The sequence below is a fragment of the Dama dama genome, chromosome 9, assembly GCF_033118175.1.
Source record: "Dama dama isolate Ldn47 chromosome 9, ASM3311817v1, whole genome shotgun sequence".
In the NCBI taxonomy this organism is placed as follows: Eukaryota; Metazoa; Chordata; class Mammalia; order Artiodactyla; family Cervidae; genus Dama; species Dama dama.
Window position 1 is genome coordinate 55,474,573 of NC_083689.1, and position 22,727 is coordinate 55,497,299.

At 39.5% G+C, this 22,727-nt stretch overlaps 1 protein-coding gene and 1 long non-coding RNA gene across 2 annotated transcripts in view; both read left to right on the forward strand.

Annotated features, from left to right (window-relative positions):
* Window positions 1–937: 937 nt before the first annotated feature.
* Window positions 938–22,727, forward strand: part of NDFIP1 (Nedd4 family interacting protein 1) — a 48,057-nt gene continuing 26,267 nt past the window's right edge. The window contains exon 1 of the mRNA XM_061151597.1: window positions 938–1,164. Coding sequence (XP_061007580.1) covers window positions 1,102–1,164 — 63 coding nt within the window. The 5' untranslated portion in view covers window positions 938–1,101. The remainder of the gene's footprint in view (window positions 1,165–22,727) is intronic.
* LOC133062505 (uncharacterized) lies at window positions 1,554–14,924 on the forward strand. The gene is made up of 2 exons (XR_009694180.1): window positions 1,554–9,349; window positions 9,814–14,924. It is a non-coding gene; the product is annotated as an uncharacterized LOC133062505 (long non-coding RNA).

Genomic DNA, 22,727 nt, shown 5'->3' on the forward strand with positions numbered 1-22,727 from the left:
ATCAATAATTGTATCTCCTATATGGCCCTTCCCCTGCCTCCTTTCCATTCTTCCACAGGGCAACCTCTTACTTTCCTCACCATCTTTGCATATATGTTCCTCTTCCCTGGAAAGCTCTTCATAAGTCTACATCTTTAAAGTTTTGCCTTTCATGACACCTCTTCAGAGAGCTTTGGTTCAGAAAACATCGTGTCTATATCCACAGAGGCTGTTAAAACACTAAAGGACTACATAAAAATAGGGGATGCTATTATTATCACCCAGGGGTCAAGAAGTTTTCCAGGATTTAGGATCAGCAAACTTTTTCTCTAAACGGCCAGATAGCAAGTAATTTAGGATTTGCAGGCCATAGTAAACAAACGGGAGCGGCTGTGTTACAAATAAAACAATTTATGGACACAGAAAGGTGAATTTCACATGCTTTCCACAGTCACTGAACCGGATTTAGCCTCTGCCCTTTAGTGAACTGACCCCTAGTCTACGGAGGATGGCAGATAAGAAGGAAGTGGATAAGAACTGAGATACTGCAGCCAGATAGATACTAGGGGTCAGATGGCTGCTGTGGGAGCCTGTCAATCTCCCTGGGCACCAACGACCTCTAAAATGGGGCTATGGCCTCAGTCTGGGGTGTGTGAGGAGGATTCAAAGTAGCACGCAGAGAAAGCTTGGTGCTTAGACCCAGGCACCCATCACCAGCGTCGCCCTCTCTGCGGTGACCTGCAACCTGTTTCGGAAGAAACCGACTCCGACGCCTCAGCCTCGGGGCGCGGAACGACGGGCGGAGCCCACGGCGGGCTGCTGCACCGCCGGGCGAGGCCGGGCCTGACGGGCCGGGCTGCGCGAGTCGGGGGCGGGGCGGCGGCGCAGCGTCGTCGCCGTTGTCCCCGCCTCCTCCCCAGGGGCCGCGTCTGAGCCTCGGCGGCGGCGGCGGCGGCGGCGGCGGCGCTCACTACCCGAGGAGAGCGGCTGGCCTGGTAGCGGCGGCGGCCACCGAGACCCACCCGAGGCGCGTCCCAGTCGGCCTCCCGACGCCCCCAGGCCGCAGCGCCCGCGCCCCTTCAGCTCGCTCGCTCGCCCTCCTTCCCTGCAGCCGGCTGCGCCATGGCGTTGGCGTTGGCGGCTCTGGCGGCAGTGGAGCCAGCCTGCGGCAACCGGTACCAGCAGGTGAGCAGCGCCCAAGTGCCCCCCCACCCCCGCCCCCGCCCCGACCCCGGCCCGGCCCTGCCCGCTGGCCGCTTCAGGCCTCCTCTCCGGCCCCGCCTGTAGCCAACTCGACGCCGTGGCTTGCCAGGCCTTGCTGGGCCTGGGCCGGCCGGGCGGGCCCCGGGCTCGGATTCGAGGCGGCCGCGGGCCGGGACCGTCCCTCCGCGACGCGGGGCGGGAGTTGGACGGTGGAAAAACCTCCCCCCTGCAGTGTTTTCCGCATTTCCCACGGCGGGCAGGTCGCCGGGTCAGAACCCGAGACCCTCCGGAGGCTTTGACCTGAGGGCATTCAGTTTGCCTTTTTCCACCTTGAATTTGATGTCACTGGAAAAGGGCGGGGGGGGGGGGGCGGACACCAAACCAAAAACGTGAAATGTAAAGGAAATTAGGTGGAGAGAAGATTAAAATCCCTGCTGCCGACAGCTCTCCGCAGTGAGATGCGATTACTCAGGGTTTCAGAGCCTAGTCTGCTCGTCAAAACCCAGTCCCCTCGCTTGCGTTTAAAGACAGAAGTCAAAATGATACGAGGGACTAGTCCCAGTTCGCAGTAGATTTGGAAAACGCGATGTTTAACTAGTGATGCCCCTAAAATGTCGAACTACGTAACGTTGCAGGCTGCAGGGCGTGTGCCCGGCTGTGTGTTTTCCAAGCTTGGAAGTGACGTTTAAAGAAATTGAATAGCATAGCTGGGGAGAAAATGTATAGGGGATGGGTGGATTATTATCTCGGGTATCATTTCTTAATTGAAGCCCTAGGGGAAAAAGCTGCTTGTTTTACTCGCCTGTCTGTAGCCTGATTCCCCTCGGAAATTCGAGGGAGACATTTTGCAGGGTTTTTAGAGGTATTTAACACATCGTAATTGTGGGAACTGATCCAGGTGGCTAACTGATGTTGACTGCAACCGCAGGTATCTGCGTGCATTTTTTTTCAGATGCTTTCAGTTTAATTTGCATATAAATGGATTGTGCGTTTATGAAATTAAATGTCCTATCATAGATGATCTACAGTTTTATATTTTATAAGTGAGGAAAACCAATATGATTAAAACATGTAGATTAATCCTGGTGGGGCCAGTTGCTGGGTTTTTTGCTATCATCAGCTCTGTGTTGTAATTTCCTCCCTCCTACAGCCTGACTCCTCATATGACTAATTTTAAGAATTTAGCTTTTTGGTTTCATAAGCACGCTCCAATTGTGGCAATGCAGTCTAGTCCTTAGTTCTCTCACAGCCTGGGCTACGTGCTTTTTTGTATGACCTTGGGCAAGGCCCTGGGTTCGTCTCTGCTTTAGTAAAATACGAATGACAGGTATCACTTATCTGTCACCGAGGTGTTCACAGATCACATGTATCCCATATTGTGATCTAGTTCATTCTTTCATCTTGCCTAGGATAAAGCAAACAAGCAAAAAGCTGAGGCTTTTCTTTGTACTGCCATCTTCTTGAGCTATTAGGTAATGTTGACATACTGCTAGAAACAAAAAAAAAAGGTGAAGTATTAAAATTACGTATTTCTTGGTGTAGTGGTTAATAGCTTTAAATATGCAAAATTGAGGTATGTTAAGGACAGGCCATCTTTTTTACTTTTAAAAAAATCATTGTTTTGAAGAAATGTTCAAAAGAATAATGAAAAAAGGAACTGACATTCCTAGAAAATTTGCAAAATACGAAAGCCAAAAAAAACAAAAACAAAACCCAAAACAAAACCAAAACCCCACACCGAAAACCTATCACCTATTGATAACCAAAGTTAATATTTTGTGTATCTGTGTGTAATTACAGCTGTGTAAATATATACAAGAGTAGATCAGTGTATGTGTCCAGATAAGGAAAGTTAATATTGATTGAGCATTTACTCTGTGCCAGTCATGGTACTAAGTACTTTACATCCATTATTTCACTTAATCCTCACAGAACCCCTTTGAGACAGCATTTGATGTTGTATAGATGACGTTAAATGATGAAGCCAAGACTCTCTAGAGGCTCGATAACTTGCTCAAGGTCACAGCTTCTAAGTAGTGATTACAAGGGTAAATACTCAACTACTTAAACACAGGCTTAGGGCCCAAATATAAGCATATACATTAGCAGATACATATACATTTGTATTGTCTTATGCACCCACACATATGTACTCAGGCACATCTTTGTACATACATGCAGTTTTATGGGCCCCTGATGATACTTTTACACACTTTGTGCATATGTGTACATGAATGTTTACATACCCACATGTTCTGAAACACATTTGCCTTCTCAAGTTTGCATGTGTGTGTATTGAGCACATATATGTAGAAAGGCAGACACTATAGCTGTATAATGAGATGGGTTCATATTTTAACATCTGCATAGCATGCAATTGTATGGCTAGACTGTAATTTAATCAGTTGCCTGTTGTTGGTCTCTAAGGGTGTTTATAGTTTTTTTCAGTCACTAAAGTTTCTTTTACATACATTTTCAACTGTTTCCTTAGTATAAATTTGTAGTGGGTGGAAATGCTTGGTCAGAGAATATACGTATTTAAAAGGCTTTCGAATTATGGAATGTTGTTGAATTGTCTAGGCAACCTGATAGAAGCATGGTACTTTTTGGTTGTCACAAAGGGACCTCTGACTTCTATTTGATATGGTTAGGCAAATTGAGCTGGTCTTCTAATGAAGTAAATGTAGGAGAAAACTATGATTCATTCATAACTGCAAGCAATGGTTTTGCCTTTATGGTCTTTTGATTGGTAGAGCAATATGTCCCTAATTTGAATTTAGCATCACCCCAGACTATACAGATAGTCTGGGCTCATAAATTTCCTGTGGCTTTATTTTTTTCTCTTTGTGTTTTAAAACATGAGCTTGTGTCTCCATCCATTCTGAAGCACTGTTTCAGAAAGCTCTAGGTAGGCCCAGTGTTGAGAAACTTGTGTGCTGCTCTCTCTCAGGCCATTTACCCTATTCATCCATTCCAAGCTACCTTTGCCTCACTGTTATAGATCATGGGCTATATCGTGCATTTTCCCAAATACTTCCTGAAATGTTTTGAGATATTTGGATTTAAAACCAGTGAAAGTAGGCAATGATGACTCTGCTGTATCTGCTTAAAAACAGGCTGCAGAATGTTTGTTTTAGATGACTCCCTGCCTGCTAAAGAAGTGAGTTGCTTGTGGCATCACTAATAAGTTTGTATTGTAGTCTGCTGGCGTTGTAGATCAGCTTTGGGTAAGTTCTTTCAGGATTGTGAAGTAAGGTTTTGATAAATGAGGGAAAGAATTTCATCTCTGGCAGGCCAAACATTTGGCATGTTCAAGTGTTAGATGACGTCATGATTCTAGAGGAAGGAGTGAATGCTTCCCCTGTGGTTCTTTTTTTAATTTTTATTTTGTTTAGTATATTCACGTTGTTGGGCAGCCTTCATTTCACCACCCTCCATTTCCAGAAAATCCTTACCCCTTAGACAGTAACTGTCTTATTTCCCCCTCCCCAAGCCCCTGACAGCCACCATTCTGCTTTCCATCGGTGAATTTGATTACTCTGAGTACCTCATATAGGTGGAGTGATACAGTATTTATCCTTTTGTGATTGGCTTATTTCACTTAGCATAATTTCCTCATGGTCCATCCACATTGTGTCATGTGTCAGAATTTCATTCCATTTTAAAGCTAAATAACATCCATTGTATGTGTATACTGTATTTTGTTTTATCTGTCAATACATTTTAGCCATTGTGAATAATACTGCTGTGAATAATGGGTAAATAAGTTTCAAAAGAGTCCAAGCTTTGAATTCTTTTAGGTATATACGCAGAAGTGGAATTGTTGGTTTATATGGTATTGCTTACCTGGTAGCTCAGCTGGTCAAGAATCTGCCTGCAATGCAGGAGACCCCAGTTTGTTCCCTGGTTCAGGAAGATCCCCTCGAGAAGGGATAGGTTACCCACTCCACTTTACTTGGACATAGATGGTAAAGAACTCGCCTGCAACGCGGGAGACCTGGGTTTGATCCCTGGTTTGGAAAGATCCCCTGAAGAAGGGAAAGGCTACCCTCTTCAGTATTCTGGCCCAGAGAATTCCATGGACTGTATGGGGTCCAAAGAGCCGGACTTGACTGAGTGACTTTCACTTTCACTATGGTATTGCTAGTTTTAATTATTTGAGAAACTGCCATACTGTATTCCATAGCAGTGCACTGTTTTATATTCCCACCAGCAGTGCATAAGCATTCCAGTTTTGTCACATCCTCATCAACACGTATGCTTTCTATTTGTGTTTTGTTTTTGTTTTTGATAAAGCCTGGGTGTGAAGTGGCATCTCATAATGGTTTTGGTTTGCATTTCCCTGATAATTAGTGAAACTGAGCATCTTTTATGTGCTTGTTGGCCTTTTGTACATATTGGAGAGATGTGTATTCAAATCCTTTGCCAATTTTTGAATTGGGCAAATTCAAACATTCAAATTTTTGAATTGTTTGCTTTTTGTTGTTGAGTTGTAGGTGTAATTGCTTTCTTTTTTAAAATTTTAATTGGTTTACAATACTGTGTTAGTTTAAGGTGTATAGCATAGTGGTTTGGTATTTTCTCAGGTTATAGTCCATTATAGATTATTACAAGATAATGAGTATAATTCCCTGTATATGTATATTCTTGTTGCTTATTTATTTTACATATACTAGTTTGTATCTGATAATCTTACACCCCTAGTTTGTGCTTCCTTCCTTCACTTTCCCTTTTGGTAACTGCAGGTTTGTTTTCTGTATCTGTGAGTCTGTTTTCCATATACATTCATTTGTATTATTTTTCAGATTCCACATGTAAGTGATATACAGTATTTGTCTTTATCTGACTTACTTCACTAAGCATATTATTGTCTAGGTTCACCTACTTGCTGCAGATGGCAGTATTTCATTCTTTTTTGTGGTGGAATAATATTCCATTGTGTGTATATATTAAGAAGGTGTGGGGGGGTGTGTGTTTCTATCTCACATCTTCTTAATCCAGTTGCTGATGAGCCCTTGGGTTGCTTCTAGGAGTAATTTGTTAGTATTTATTTATATTTTCAACTTTTTACTTTGAAAAGTTTCAAGCATATACAAAAATTTAGTGTAATAAAACTTATGCACCCGTTACTCAGCTTTAACGATCAACAAATAGTTAACTTTTTCCATTTATACTGTCTATTTTGTAACAAATTCTAGAAATCACATCATTTCATCCATAAATATTCCTGTCTGTAACTCTAAAAGCCAATGGTATGATATTTTAAGCAGATATTATCACAAGGAAATACATCATGAGAGCACTTTTGTATAATTTGTTATGAATGCAGAACCAGGATTTGTGAGTGAACAGGAGCTGCAGATCTTCAACTATCCATTGTATCTGACTCTCAGTGAAGTCCTCTAGGAAATTCTGGCATTGTCTAAACTGATGCCACCCATTGGTTTCCCTACATATAACTTCAAATTACTTTATCCTGAACATCACCAATATTATATTACTCTATATTAAATTAAATTATAAAATAATCCTACCATGAGAGTAATATTGTATTTTGCTAACTAAAAGAAGAAAGACTTAGAGAAATTCAAGTGACATTCTCTGATTTACTTGTTCTTGGGCTTTAAAATGATTACTCTGATTTCTTAATAATTTATTCTTATGTTATCTTTGAACAGTATAACTGTTTAGTGGAACCATATTCTTGTAGTAATGGATAATGCTCATTTAGATAAAGCAACTTTTAACACTTTAATTAGAGATTAATGCAAAGAATCAACTTGGTGATCTCATCCTTATTCTCAAGTTACTTTTGCCAATATACCAGGCAGTTGGTGAATATCCTTTATTGAATCTGTTGAATTTTACACACTCCAGTTGTGATTCATTGCTTCTTATGGCTGTGTCGATAGATGTGTAATGTATGTTGTTGCCTTCATCAACTGAGTGTTAACAGACACCCCTTTGCACATCTTGCTGTTACAATTAGACTCACTCATTTTTTGTCAGGCAGATTCTTTACCACTGAGCCACCAGAGAAGCTACAGCTCACTCATTTTTTTTCTGAATACCACAACTTAAAATTTTATATACCATCTCTCAGTATTGATCAAATTTAAGAACATTTCTAGTGAAATATTTTCTTACTGTATTATATATTTTTCCCCTAGCAGTTTAGTATAATCTTTGACAGTTTTTCTTTTAAATTTGTGTATTGCAATCTTATCAGTTGGTAATCAGTGGCTTGAATGTGATTTGGAGGTCTTTCTGGAGATTGGATAGTTTATGAATGGAAACATAAAGGTTGATGGGACCTCCCTGGTGGTCCAGTGGTTGAGAATCTGCCTTTTAATGCAGGGGACACGGGTTGGATCCCTGGTTGGGGAACTGAGACCCTACATGCCGTAGAGTAACTTAGCCCGTGCACCGAAACTACTGAGACTGCAGGCTACAGCTAAAGCCCTTACGCTGCAACGAAATATCTCCCGTGATGCAGCGAGGATCCCTCTTCCTGCAACTAAGACCTGATGCAGCCAAATAAATAAATAAAATACAAAGGTTTAGGAGTGGTTTCTGTTTAATAACAATTTCATTTTGTCATTCAGTACTTAAATGTGGCAATAACGTTGAACATTTCTTGTTACAGAGTGGCACACAGATACATTCTTCATATTCTAGAGTCAAATAGTAACTTGTAAAGGAAAGCTTGACTTCCCTCCCATTCTTTTCCCTAGAGGCGTGACTGCTTTGCAAGTTTGGTGTGTGTTCTTCAGGCTTTTTTCCTTTCCTTAAAAAAAAATGTTAAAAATATTTTTTAAAAATAAGCTTTTTGTAACATTTTTAGATTTTCAAAAACATTGACAGTAGTATAGTTTCTGTATACACCAGACCTAGTTTTGCCACTAATGTCGTATATTAGTATGATATATTTGTTGATAATTAATGAACAATTAATTAATATTTAATTAAACAATTAAGTTAATATTGATATGTTATTATTAACTGAAATCCATACTTTATTAAGATTTTCAGTTTTTATCTATGTCTTTTTTTTCTGTTTCAGGAGTCTATACAGATTCCACATTACATTAGGTCATCATATCTCCGTAGTCTTCTCTTGGTTGTGACAGTTTCTCAAGTTTTCCTTGTTTTTGATGACCTTGACATTTTTAAGGAGTATTAATTATTTGTAGGATGTCCTTTCTTTGGGATTTGTTAGATGCTTTTCTCATGATTAGATTTGGGGAGGAAGCCACACAGAGGTAAAGTGCTGTTTTCATCACATCATATCAAGAATGCATACTGTCAACAGTATGTCAATGTACTGTCAACAACTTAACATGGTTGATGTTGACCTTGATCACCTGGCTGAAGTAGTGTTTGTCAAATCTCTCTACATAAAATGACTCCACCTTCCCCCACCCTTTTGTATGGTGCTTTTTGGAAGGAAGTCACTGTGTTCACTATGTACAGCTTATACTTAAGGATTAGGGAGTTAAGTTCTACCACCTCATTGAAGGTAATGTGTCTACATTAAGTTATTTGGAATTTTTCTGCATGGGACATTTGTCTCTTCATTATTTATTCATTGATACTGGTATGGGCTCATTAATTTTATTCTTTGAGTTATAAGCCAGCACTATTTTGTTAGGTTGTTCTAGCTTTTGCCATTGGGATCTCCTTCAGTTGGTACTTTTATCCCTTAGAAAGAGCTCCATCTTTGTGGGTTTTAAAGCACTTCTTAACTTTTTGACACCAGGCTCACCATGTATAGTTCCTGAGCCATCCTGGATTCAGCTGTTTCTCCAAAGAACTCTGGTTCCTTTTATTGGAGAATGATGTTAGAAACCACGGTCTGTGTTCATTGCACTTGAAGACTGTTGCTTTTTTTGTTCTCTTTCCTTCCTTTTCATTCTTCCCTTACTCTTAGTAACCAGCACAGGTTTTTTTTTTTTTTGCATATAGTAAGTATTCATTAAATACCTATTGAATGAGTTCAATCCCTGAGAATGTATTATGGTATGTAATATTAATTATATTAATTAAGAGAATAAGATAGTGGATAAATGGCATCGTTTTGAGATGGAAGAGATCATCTCTTCCAGAGATTTGCAGGAAGCTTCTGAGAAGATGGAGCTTGAGCTTGGCCTTGAAGGACGGGTAAGAGGTAGGTGGGGACACCAGGACTTGGGAGAAGGGGCTGGAGATGGACTCTCATGATTTGTTGTTTCCCTGGGGAACTTGTTCACTTGCTAGAAAAATCACCTGTCACCTTTTCTGGCCAGGATCCCTCCTTCCTTTACCTGGAATGCTGCCTTCTTCCCAGTGCCCCTCTCACTTTAGGTAGTCTGTCCTAAGGGGAGTTTGAGTTCCTCCCTTCTCCCTCAGTTAAGTTAGTTTCCTGTGAATACCAGATTCCCCTTTCATGACACATTTTGTAACCACATTTTAAATCTTTTTTCTGTTTATTAGGTTGATAAAAAAGTAATTGTAATTTTGCATTGTTGGACTTTGCTGTTTGACATTGGAATATATTCTTAAATGTGATATAAATCATTTTAATGTACATTTTGCACTTTATATTTTTTTTGCTAATGACATTACTTGCTGTTTATTTTGTATTTATTTTAGACTAGGAAAATGATGTTAGACAAAATGCAAATTCGAGCAATTTTCTTATGAGTTCAAAATGAGTCATAAAGTGTTGGAGACAACTCGCAACATCAGCAACATATTTGACCCAGAAACTGATAATGAATGTGCAGTGCAGTGGTGGTTCAAGAAGTTTTGCAAAGGGGATGAGAGCCTTGAAGATGTGGAGCATAGTTTCCAGCCATTGGAAGTTGACAGTGACCAACTGAGAGCAATCATTGAAGCTGATCCTCTTTCAACTACACAAGAAGTTGCCGAAGAACTCAGTGTTGACCATTCTATGGTCGTTTGACTTTTGAAGCCAATTGGGAGGGTGAAAAAGCTCGATAAGTGGGTGCCTCATGAGCTGATTGAAAATCAAAAAATCGTCCTTTTGAAACATTGTCTTCTCTTATTGTACACAACAACAACAAACCATTTCTCTATCAGGTTGTGACGTGTGACACAAAGGGATTTTATGCAACCAGTGATAAGCAGCTCAGTGGTTGGACTGAGAAGAAGCTTCAAAGCAATTCCCAAAGCCAAACTTGCACCCCAAGAAGGTCATGGTCACTATTTGGTGGTCTGCTGCCGGTGTGATCCATTACAGCTTTCTGAATCCCAGCAAAAGCATTACATCTGAGAATTATGCTCAGCAAATTGATGAAATGCACCAAAAAGTGCATGCCTGCAACCAGCGTTGGTCAACAGATGCTGGGCCCATCAAGGGCCCAGTTTTACTTCATGACAACCCCTGACTGTACGTCACACAACCAATGCTCCAAAAGTTGAATGAATTGGGCTACAAAATTTTGCCTCATCTGCCATATTCACCTGACCTCTTGCCAGCTGACTACCACTTCTTCAAGCATCTTGACAACTTTTTGCTGAGAAAATGCTTCCACAAACAGCAGGAGGTGGAAAATGCTTTTCAAGAGTCTGTCAAATCCCAAAGCATGGATTTTTATGCTACATGAATAAACAAACTTATTTCTCGTTGACAAAAATGTGCTGATTATAATGGTTCCTATTTTGATTAATAAAGATGTGTTTGAACTTAGTTATCAGTTCAGTTCAGTTGCTCAGTCATGTCCAACTCTTTGTGACCCCATGGACTGCAGCATGCCAGGCTTCCCTTTCCATCACCAACTCCTAGAACTTGCTCAAACTCATGTCCATTGAGTCTGTGATGCTATCTAACCATCTCATCCTCTGTCATCCCCTTCTTCTCCTGCCCTCAGTCTTTCCCAGCATCAGGGTCTTTTCCAATGAGTCAGTTCTTCACCTCAGATGGCCAAAGTATTGGAGTTTCAGCTTCAGCATTAGTCCTTCTAATGAATATTCAGGACTGATTTCCTTTAGGATTTATTGGTTTGATCTCTTTGCAGTCCAAGGGACTCTCAAGAGTTCTCCAACACAACAGTCCAAGAGCATCAATTCTTCGGCGCTCAGTTTTCTTTATAATCCAACTCTCAATGACTACTGGAAAAACCATAGCTTTGACTAGATGGACCTTGTTGGCAAAGTAATGTCTCTGGTTTTTAATATGCTGTCTAGGTTTGTCATAGTTATAGTGACATATAACTATATAGAACTTAGTTATAGTAAGTTAAAATTCACAGTCCCAAGCTGCAGTTACATTTGTGTGTGTGGGCTCAGTTGTGTCTGATTCTTTGCAACCCCATGGACTGTGGCCCACCAGGCTCCCCTGTCCATAGGTTTTTCCAGGCAAGAATATAGCCCTAAAAAAAAAAAAAAAGAATATAGCCCTGTAGTTACATTTGCACTAACCTAAATATTTAGTTTTTATATCTTACATACAGTTATTCTTACGTATAGGTTAGAATCAGATATTACGGGCTTGTTACCAAAAACAGCAGTCTCCTGCTTACTTTTGCCTGTTTCTTAGCTCGCTCTTTTGCTGTTTTGTTATTATTTGTGAAGGTAAAAAACATAAGATATTACTTCTTGATTTCAGTTTTCAGCATTTTAAAAATTGACCACTAGGAGATTTAAGGCTTTAGCTCTCTTTTACCACAACTGCATATGCTCCCATTTCCTGTCTCTATATCTTTCTAGTATAGTTATATCTGTATTGTAGTTAGATCAATATTCAGTATTTACAGTAATTTAAAATAATAAATAATGTTCACAGCTGAGATATATTGTATGCTGTGATTAGTTTTACTTGCCTAACAGTACCTTATTTTCCCTCAAGTTAACCACAGTTTTTTGTTTGTTTGTTTGCCTCATTTTCTGGGTATATATCATAAATTGCTTATAGCATGACTCATCTTCAGACTCTCACTTAAACTCAATTTTTTGATATGTTCAAACACATCAGGTATTTTATTGATTTCATTGTTGGGTGGGGGATGTGTGGCTCTTTTTTGGGTTGTTTTTGGCTGCATGCAGGTGTTAGTTCCCCAACTAGGGATCAGATCCAGGCCTGTGTGGTGGAAGCATGAAGTCTTAACTACTGGATTGCAAGGGAAGTCCGTCTTTCCTGTTTTTTTGAACTGTACCATAGGCTGCTTTCAGGGTCTGCTGTTTAGTTGTCATCCTAAGATTTCCTTTTCCGGTTTTTAAAATCGAAGCCCCTTGCCTTGATTCACACTTTTTTTTTCTTGATTGTCTCATTTCTATAGAATACACCCTCAGTACTTTTCTGAGAAAGAATGCATGAGTGGTTGTTGTTGAGACTTAGAACATCTAAGACTTTTCTTTTTTAGTCTGCACCCTTACCTTGATTTCCAGGCTTGTAGGTCGAAAACAGTTTCCTTTAGAATTTTGAAGCCATTTGTTCCATTGCCTTCTGGGTTCCACTATTAGGAGGACTAAAGCCAGTTGTGACATCTGATTCTTTAAATGTGGCCTACTTTCTGTTTTTCTGGAAGCCTTTAGGAACTTCTTTTGTTCTCAGTGTTGTTAAATTTCACTGTGTTGTACCTTGGTATAGATCTGTTTACGTCTGTCGTGCCAGGCACTCAGTGAGCCCTTTTGGTCTAAAAGCTGATGTCCTTCAGTTCTGGGAAATTTTAAAAAGTGTTTGGTTGACCTTTTTTTTCCTCTGCTTTTTTTTTCCCCCCCTTTCTCTCTTTGGATCTTGAATCTTTTATACTAATTCTTAAAATTTTTTAATCTCATATTTTTCACCTTTTTCTCAGCTTTCTATGAGATAGTCTCAATTTTCTCTTTGATAAAATTTTAATATACTTTAAAAATTTTTCAAAACTCTTTAATTGCCTCCTCCCCCCCCTTTTTTTTTAGTAGCAGGAAATGGCAGCTCACTCCAGTATTCTTGCCTGGAGAATCCCATGGACAGAGAAGCCTACCAGGCCACAGCCCATGGGATCACAAAGAGTCGGACACTACTGAGTGTCTGAGGACAGAGAATGGAGTTCAGCATATAGTAGATGCTCAGTAAATGTTAGAATCTTTCCTTTAGTAGCACACTGTCCATGTTTTATGGTTTTAATTTTTTTCTCTTGTTTCTCTGAAATTATTGAAAATTTTTTCTTTTTAAAGTTCATGCTTTCCTGCATAGTTCTTTCCTCTGTGTTGCCTTTATTCTCCTTGCTTTGGTCTTTTATGATCTTTGAGTTAGAAGTAGGTGATCTTTGCCTGCTTGGTTAAAAGTACACAGCTGGTAGAGAAATTTGGAAGCTCACTGTGGTTGATGGAGCTTCTTGACAGACCTTACTACCTTTTAATCTAACTAGATTGTTTCTTTGAGTGACAGTGTTTTTCTGTGTCTTTTCCTAGGCTGGTCAGTTTCCCCAGCGCTTAGGCCTGGCTGCTACTATTCTAAGAGCTGATTGGCAGAGGTAGACGGGGGGATCTCAAGGTTTAGTACCTAAGTCTCTCACTTAATCACTCCTTTCTGACAATCCATTCTTTCTCCAAATCTCTGGTGTCTCCAGTCCAGACTTCTACTGCCTCACACTCTCCAGAGAGTAAACCTCCAGTCTCTTAATGGGGATTCTGGGAGCTGTGTGTGTTTAACTGGGTCTCCATCTTCTCTTTCTGCTTTTAAATCTCATTTTCACTCTTCCTTTCTCTGGTACCTGCTACCACCGGTTCTTAAGCGTTGAGAGGGTACGGTGCAAGAGAGGTTGCTTTCCTGCTTTCTGGTTTAGGATTCAGGTTTCTTGGGTCTGCTGTGTAAGTTCTCACCTATCCTGCTTCTAACTTGCAGGATTTTATTGCTGCTTCCTCTCCTGTTAGTAAAGTTTTGTTAAATTTGAGGCAAAAAAGAAATTAAAAAATGACTAACATTTATATTTGAGAGGGTTTTGAAAGGGACAGAGGGGCTTTTCTGGTGACTCCGGTGGTAAAGAACCTGCCTGCAGCGCAGGAGATGCAGGTTCGATCCCTGGGTTGGGAGGATCCCCTGGAGGAGGAAATGGCAACCCACCTCAGTATTCCTGCCTGGAAAATCCAATGGACAGAAGAGCCTGGTGAGCTACAGTCCATGGGGTCACAGAGTTGGACATGACTGAGTGACTAACACTTGCACTTTTTTTGAAGGGGTGAGGCAGATCTGTGTGTTCAATTTTTAACTGGAACCTTATGATTGTGATTACTTCTTTTGATTATCTTTTCTTTGATAAGCTTTTGACTTAATGAGGTCAAAAGCATCAGTCATGGCCTGATAAAGTCTTTGAGTGATGTTAATTATAAAATGCAAGCAGTTACACACTTGCATAGTAGAACATTCTGTGATGAGGTAAAAGCAAAGATAAGAAATGCTTAATGCATCTCCCTCTTGGTTCTTATTGTTCTTCCAAGAGAAGGAAAACTCCAGACAAGGCCTGAGTTACAGCAAACTTTTCCCGCCTATAATCTCTGCCCCATTGTGCTCTACTGTAAGCATCATCATCTGATGATAAGCAAGTGTAACTGAGAGAACTCTGGTAGCTCATGGGGCCCGCAGAGCCAGGAAGGCTGCAGTTAGCATGAGTGTCTGGATTCTGGACATGTCTGTCACTTTCAGGTTTTGTGTATTTGAATATACTCTTTTTAATTGAGACTATTTCATTTTTTGATATACCAATTGGTTGTTTTTAGAACGGAGGACTTTTTAGGAATTACAGTGTGATCAATTAAAATACTAATTTTCCTTCATATGTACCACAAACATTTATTGAATACCTAGTTGTACCCAATACACTATGCTAAATATTTTATTTCTAAAGGTTGGAGAGGTTATTTCTCCTTTGTTTCTTATTTTTGTTGCATGCATGCTAAGTCGCTTCAGTAATGTATGACTCTTTGTGACCCTGTGGACCATAACCTGCCAGGCTCCTCTGTCCATGGGATTCTCCAGGCAAGAACACTGGAGTGGGTTGCCATGCCCTCCTCCCAGGGGATCTTCCCGACCCAGGGATCAAACCTGCGTCTCCTGCATTGCAGGTGGTTTTTTACTGCTGAGCCACCTGGGAAGCCCTAGCCTTGTATTTATTTGGTGAATTGTAAAGTAATATGAATACTTTTAAATAAATGCAAACTAGTAAGTTAAGATGGCATTAAGATTAGCTGCCATTTCTTTAGGTAGGTTTCTGTTAAAGCTACACCTCCATGCCTGATTTAGTCAGCATGTGCTAATAAAGTATCCACGATATGCCACTCCCTGTTAAGTGCTGGGGTGAATACAGTAGTGAACCACGCAAAGGTCCCAGTCTGCAGAGGGCTCACAGTCTACTCTGTTAACTGGTAATCAGGCAAGGGTGCATATTCCTGTGGTGCAGAAAGTGAGGCTGACAGCGGGTGTTTACAGAAAAATAAAGGTTTATTTGCAGGTTTCAAGCGAGAAGAACCGGGCAGCTTATGCTCAAAAGACCCAAACTCCCTGATGGCTTTCAGGCAAGACTTTTTAAAGATAGGTGTTGGATAGGAGGGTGGTAAGATATGTATGTGATTAGATCCTGGACCTCCTTCTGATTGGTTGGTGGTGAGGTAGCAGTGATATTTTGGGAAAATCTCAACCTTCTTGTTCCAACTGATTTGGGATCTGCTACCACAAACTCTAATCTCAGAGTCACTAAACTCTACTAGTTTCTGCAGAACAGCTCAAAGGTATGCATCAGATTGTTATCTCTATTCCTTCAGGAGGAACTAGGAGTCCCCTGACTATTCTAATCATTAAATGCTTGAGTCTGGTCTTTGGAACTTCGGGAAGATCTGGGAGACTAAAGCCTTTCTACAAACAAGAAACAGGATGTAGAGAGGGACTTTGGTATCTAGAAAGGCCCCACAGGGTCCTGCTTTGTTCCATCCTCCCCCCCTCCCCCTGCTTTTTTTTGATAGCCTTCAATTCTGAGAGGAACAGGAGCAGGACAAGAAATAAAGTTTAGGAGAGAGATTAATCATAAACTGAGCAGAGGAACTCAGTTTTAGGGGGACTCAGTTTCACAAAGCCTCTCCTAGTCTTTTCTCAACCCTTCTGGAATTGTTAGTGTGATTTATCTGCAGAAACATGCACAAATCATAGGTGTGTATTGTAGCTCAGTGAATTCACAAGCTAATTGCACCTTAGCTAGTACCCAGTTCAAGCAGCAGCGTATCCAGCACTCCAAAAGCTCGTATCAAGTGCTCTTCCAGTTGTGTCCCTACCCAGGTAACAACTCAACTGGCAGGTTAGGTTTGCCTGGTTTTGATCTTTATTATATAAAGTATAGTCATACAGTAAAAGCTCTTGTGTCTGGTTTCTCTTGCTCAACATAATTAGGTTTATGAGATTCACCTGTGATATTATATGTTGTTATAGTTTGTTCATTCATGTGACTGTAATATTCCATGCTGTGAAGTTAACATGATATAGTAACCCATTCTGATGTTAATGGGCATTTGAGTAGCCTCCAGTATTATGAATAGTGTTTCTTTGAATACCCTGGTATGTCTTTTGGTGAATATGTGTTTCTGTTCGGATGTATAACTAGAGTAGAATTGCTAGGTCATAGAGTATATATGAATTCATCTTTAGTAGATATTGCTAAACAGTTTTCTAAAGTGGTTCTACAAATTTACATTCCAAGTTTGAGAGTTCTGGTTATATATATGTGTGTGTATAAAATCTTAATGGAGACCAGAAATGTTCTGTATGCCAAGTCCAGAATCCTTTCAGTTCTGTTGTGAGTTTATAAATAGGAACAAATAATTTTTAAAAATTGTTCTTGAAATCTAAATAGATGCCAGTTGTAATCCATATTCTGTTGGGACAAAGTTTTTTTCATAAAGCTTTGATTAATATATTAAATGATGAATGATTAAGAGTTCTTCATGATGGTATTTTAGAGCCTTAACACATCTTAGAAGACAACATCAGGATTTTAAAAACACAAAAGAGTATTTACCATTCACGGACTAGATTTTATATAAATTATTTTAAAATGTGTGCTTAGTTGCTCAGTCATCTCCGACTGTTTGCAGTCCCATGGGCTATAGCCCACCAGGCTCCTCTGTCCATGGGGATTCTCCAGGCAAGAATACTGGAGTGGGTTGCCATGCACTCCTCCAGGGGATCTTCCCAATCTGGGGATCCAACTCAATTCTCCCACTTTGCAGGTGGATTCTTTACTTTCTGAGCCACCAGGGAAGCCCATCTTAAAATGACTCTTGTCTAATTCGTATTTTCATATTGTTTATTCTGTAAGCAAAAGATGAACTGTCCTGTCAAAGGCAAGGAGAACAGGCTAGGAGCTTAGTCTCCAATTCAAGTTATCTTTGCTAGGACTTTTAATTCCTTCTCCAAATAGGTTCTGGAGCTCTGAACTAAGAACCAAGTTTTCATATGGAACTAAAAAGTGGAGAAAAGGTAAGACTCAAGACATAGATTGGATGCCACTTCTTAAAGGATATTATGTTCAGAGATAGAGGGGCTTACCTAATTGAAAACTGTGTGATTGTTCCTTATTTCCCCAATCTTTATAAAATCATGAAGAGTGGTAAGGAGTGGGGGGCACTTATCGTTAACCTGAAAGGCTCTTGGCTGTAGACTTTGCCTAAGCTAGGTGACCCGAAACATTGGGCACCATTTACTTGACAGGGTCTTGATGAAAGCCATCAGTGAAAATATTTCAGTTGGATGTAAGACGTGGATTCCAGGGGTTGGCAGGTTGATGGCAGTTTTCTGGTGCCACCCAAAAATCTCACAATGCACTTCCCAGGTGGTGCTGGTGGTAAAGAACCTGCCTGCCAGTGCAGGAGACATAAGATGTGAGTTTCATCCCTGGGTGAGGAAGATCCCCTGGAGCAGGAAATGGCAACCCATATTATATTTGCTTGGAGAATCCCATGGACCGAGGAACCTGGTGGGCTACAGTCTATGGGGTTGCAAAGAGTTGGAGCATGACAGTGCACAGAGAAGATATGGATCCCAGAGGTGGTCAAGTTGATGGCAGTTTTCTGGTGCCTCCCAAAAATCTCACAGTGCCACGATCCTAGCCATAGTTGTCTAGTTTAGTGCCTTAATGAATGAGGAGTTATTTCTCCTGGTGCCTTGGCTTCTTAAGAAAGTTGAAGGGACTTCTGGGTGGTCCTGTGTTTGGGAATCTACCTTGTAATGCAAGGGACTTGGTTCGATCCCTGGTCAGTGAACTAAGATCCCACATTATGCAGAGCAACTAGACCCGTGCCCCCACAGCTGCTGAGCAGGCACACTCTGAAACCTGCGCGCCACAACTAGAGAGAGTCTGTGCACTGCACGAAGACCTGAGTGCTGCAGCTAAGTTCATTTAAGAAAAGAATTGTTTAAAAAAAAAAGTTGAAGTTGGAGATAAGTGGCTACTATCTTGCCTTCCTCTCTTCTCTCTCCATGGTATGCCTTTACGTGTTACTTGGACCTCAGGTGAAAAATAGAAGAAAAGCCATCGAATTGATGATCATAGTTTGAAGTATTTGCTCTCATTTCTAAGGACTAACATAAATATTGACTTGGAATATTTTCTCTCCTTCCAAACCAAATTGTATTCATCAATTTATTTATACATGTTAATGGTGATAACCACAAAAATCTTTACATAGCTTTACAAACTGGTGGCTGTTCTAAGGATATTTACTGTGGTATTCTTTTCATCTGTTATTGCCATTGTCTTATTTAAAGCATTATCCTAATTACTTTGCTTTTCCTTTACTTTGGTAAGTTTTGATTTTTTAATTGTGTTTTTAATTTCCTAGTAAGAGGATTTGCATTTTGTCTTTTCCCTCTGCCATGAAAGATGTTTAGGATAGTCTAGATCTGGTGGTAGTTTGTTTTTTAAATTATCTTTAGGTAAACAATAGAAAAAAATAATGATGTTTATTCTTTGCTCTTAAAAGAGATTGTTGGTCAAACTGTCTTTTAATTTCTTGATCCTAATATTTTTCTTTTCAGGGAAGGGAAATATTAAGGGATTTTTTAAAAGTGTGATTAGTTTGCAGTTCAGTGTGTTATTTTCCTTTATTATTTTTATCCATTCACTTATAGGTGTACTGTGTTAAACTCTGAAGATATTGATGGGATCAGGACCCATCCCCTCCCGTTAAGGGACATAGACATTGATTTAGCAAGGAAGTACTCATTTGGAATAGTTGATTTTCAGTGTCCTTTTAAATAAATTGTACATTATATAGATTTGCAGTTTTAATATTAGAAAATACTCTTCCTATTTTTGAGTTGTAATCCACATGCCATATAGTTCATCTTTTTGCAGTGTACAGGTCAATGATTTTTACCGTATTTACAGGTTTTGCCACCGTTCCTACTATCTAATTCCAGAACACTTGAATCACCTGCAAAAGAAACATAGTCCTATTAGCAGTCAGTAACTCTACTCCACACTTTTCCATTTCCTAGCACTTGGCATCCACCACCCTTTCTGTCTTTATTATATTTGCCTTTTCTGGAGACATTATATAAATGAAATCATACACTATGTGGTGTTTTGTGATTGGCTCCTTTTTCTTAGCATAATGTTTTCAGGGTTCAATCAGGTTTTAGAATGTTATCAGTGCTTCATCGTTTTTGTTTCTTGGTTTTTTTTTTTTTTTGGTTAGGGTTATTTATTTCTGTCCATCCTTTTTGAAAGTGTGTGTGTTAGTCTCTCAGTCGTGTCCAACTCTTTGCGACCCCATAGTCTGTAGCCCACCCCCCAACCCCCAAGTCTGCTCTGTCCATGGAATTTTCCAGGCAAGAATTTTGGCATGGGTTGCCATTTCCTTCTACAAGGATCTTCCCAACCCAGGGATTGAACCTGGGTGTCTTGCATTGCAGGCAGATTCTTTACCATCTGAGCTACCAGGGAAGCCCATCGTTTTAAATGGATATACCAGATTTTGTTTATCCATTCATCATTTGATGAACAATTTGACTATTATAAATAATGCTGCTGTGAAATTTTATGTAAGTTTTTCTGTGAAGATATATTTTCAATTTTCTTGAATATGTGTCTAGGAGTGGAATTTGCTGGATCCTTTTTTAATTCTGTGTTTAACTTTATTTTGAGAAACAACCAAACTATTTTCCATCTTGTGTATGAGTGTTCTAATTTCTCTGCATATTCAACACCACTTGATTTTGATTTTTTCCCCCCCTTTTTTCCTTTTGTTTATGGCCATATGCTTGGGTGCAATGTGATATCTTGTGGCTTTGATTTGCATTTCTTGATGACTAATAATGTTGAACATCTCATGTATACTGGCTGTATATATCTTTTTCGGAGAAATGTCTGTTAAAATTAGATGGTCTTTTAATTACTGAATTTTGTTGTCAAAATTACCTTATATAAATATCATCCCCTAGTTAATAGTAAGTTAGTAGAAAACTATTCTTGAATGTATAGAATTTGTTGGTGGTGGAATAATTTATAGTCAGTATATTATATACAAGTATAAGATCTGCAAACTGGTGGTTGCCAGAGGGGAGGTGGATTGGGCGGCAGGTGAAATAGATGAAGGTGATTAAGGGGTACAGAGTTCAAGTCATGGGGATGTAATGATATATAGCATAGGGAATATAGTCAGTAGTATTATAACAACTTTGAATGGTGACAGATGGTAACTAGATCACGGTGATCGTTTTGAAATGTATATGAATCTTGAATTACTATAAAGTGCACCTGAAACTAATATATGATGTTGAATGTCAATTATACTTCAATTACAAAAAAACCCACTATAGTCTATATACAATAGAAAATTTTTAGTCCTCACAAACTGGCTGTTTCTGAACAACAGAGTAAAATAGCACACCCAGTTGTTTACCTAGAGAAATGTGCTTTTACTTTCTGGTAATTATACTCTCATTTGTTGAGATTTAAAGAGTATGCAAAAACAGTGGGTTGATAATTAGAGGTTTAAAATATTGCATTTTAAGGTAAATGTTTTAGAAATTAATGCTAAAATTAGAAGTGTAAGTAGCATTTAAAGCTGAAGTTTAGGATTTTCTGAGACTGTTACTATCTAAAGAAGGTATTTAAACTTACCAAAATTTTCTTGCTGTTTAAATAGGATTCACCCAATAAAAAAATGAGTCGCAAAAATACTGTAACTTTATGGATTTATTGGATAAGTTCAGCATTATTTTCCACATACTTGTTATGTTTGTGTGAATTATGAGGTATACTTTGATAGTGCTTCTCATGGATTTATGAGTTTTGGGGTTGATCTTCTCTTTGATGTTTAGTAGAATTTTTTTTTTTAATTGTTCTTCCATTCTTAGTAGAGAGAATCCAAGAATGACTTTTATGTGCCTTTAGGTACTGCCATCCTATACAGTTGTAAATGTTGACCTTAGTTTGGCCTAATCTGAGTCCTTGTTCTTCTGTTGCTTAAAAACAGCTCATTTCTAAATTGAAGCTCATCTTTAAAACTACTGGGATTTCCCTGATGGCTCAGATGATAAAGAATCTTCCTGCAATGGAAGAGACCTGGGTTTGATCCCTGGGTTGAGAAGTTCCCCTAGAGAAGGAAATGACAACCAACTCCAGTATTCTTATCTGGAGAATTCCATGGACAGACCATGGGATCGTAACGAGGCGGACATGAGTGAGCGACCAACACTTTTCAGAACTGCTTTTGGGAGGGTAGCGAGAAGCCTTTTTACTGTGGCGGGAGCTCAAATAAGAATTTAAACTTATAGGGTTTGTGTCTTTAAACTTGTTAATTGAAGTTTGCTTCTCTTAGAACTTGAGTTATGTATGATTTCTTTATGGGAGATTCTGTTGTTTAACTAAAACACCATGTATTTATTTCTAATAGGAACAGTGTGGATAGGATATAGAGGAAGATAGTAACAAGGAAAAACATCCTTTATTTTAGTTGTACTCTATTTCACAGACTTAATATACAGGACAAAACATTTCAGCACCTGTTGGTAGGTGGTTTTTTTTTTTTTTTTTTTTTTTAAACTGAGGGATTGAAGGCAAAAGGAGAAGGGGGTTGCAGAGGATGGTTAGATAGCATCACCTACTCAATGGACATGAATTTGAGCAAACTTTGCAAGATAGTGGAGGACAGAGGAGCCTGGCATGCTACAGCCTGTGGGGTCTTGAAGAGTCGGACATGACTTAACGAGTGAACAACAATCAAGGCTAAGAAGTACCTAGAAGATTGTGTCATATAAATAAAGTGGGGACGTGGAAGAGTTTTAGGGTTCTTCTGGGGAGCCATAACAAAGTCTGCTCATGGTATAAGGAGGAATGCAAGTAATCAGGAAATAGGAGTGAGGGCACTGTCAGGAGTGTGGTGAAGAGAAAGACCATCTGAAGTTTTACATGATTCAATTATTCCTTGATCAGCAGTGAGGACACAGTTTTGTACTCAGTACTTTATATGGCATGTATAGGTAATTGTATAACCAAGGGAAAACCACAGTTTAAATCTTATTTGGAGATAAGTAAAATTGATGAGAATTGTTTAAAAAAAAATTATGTGAC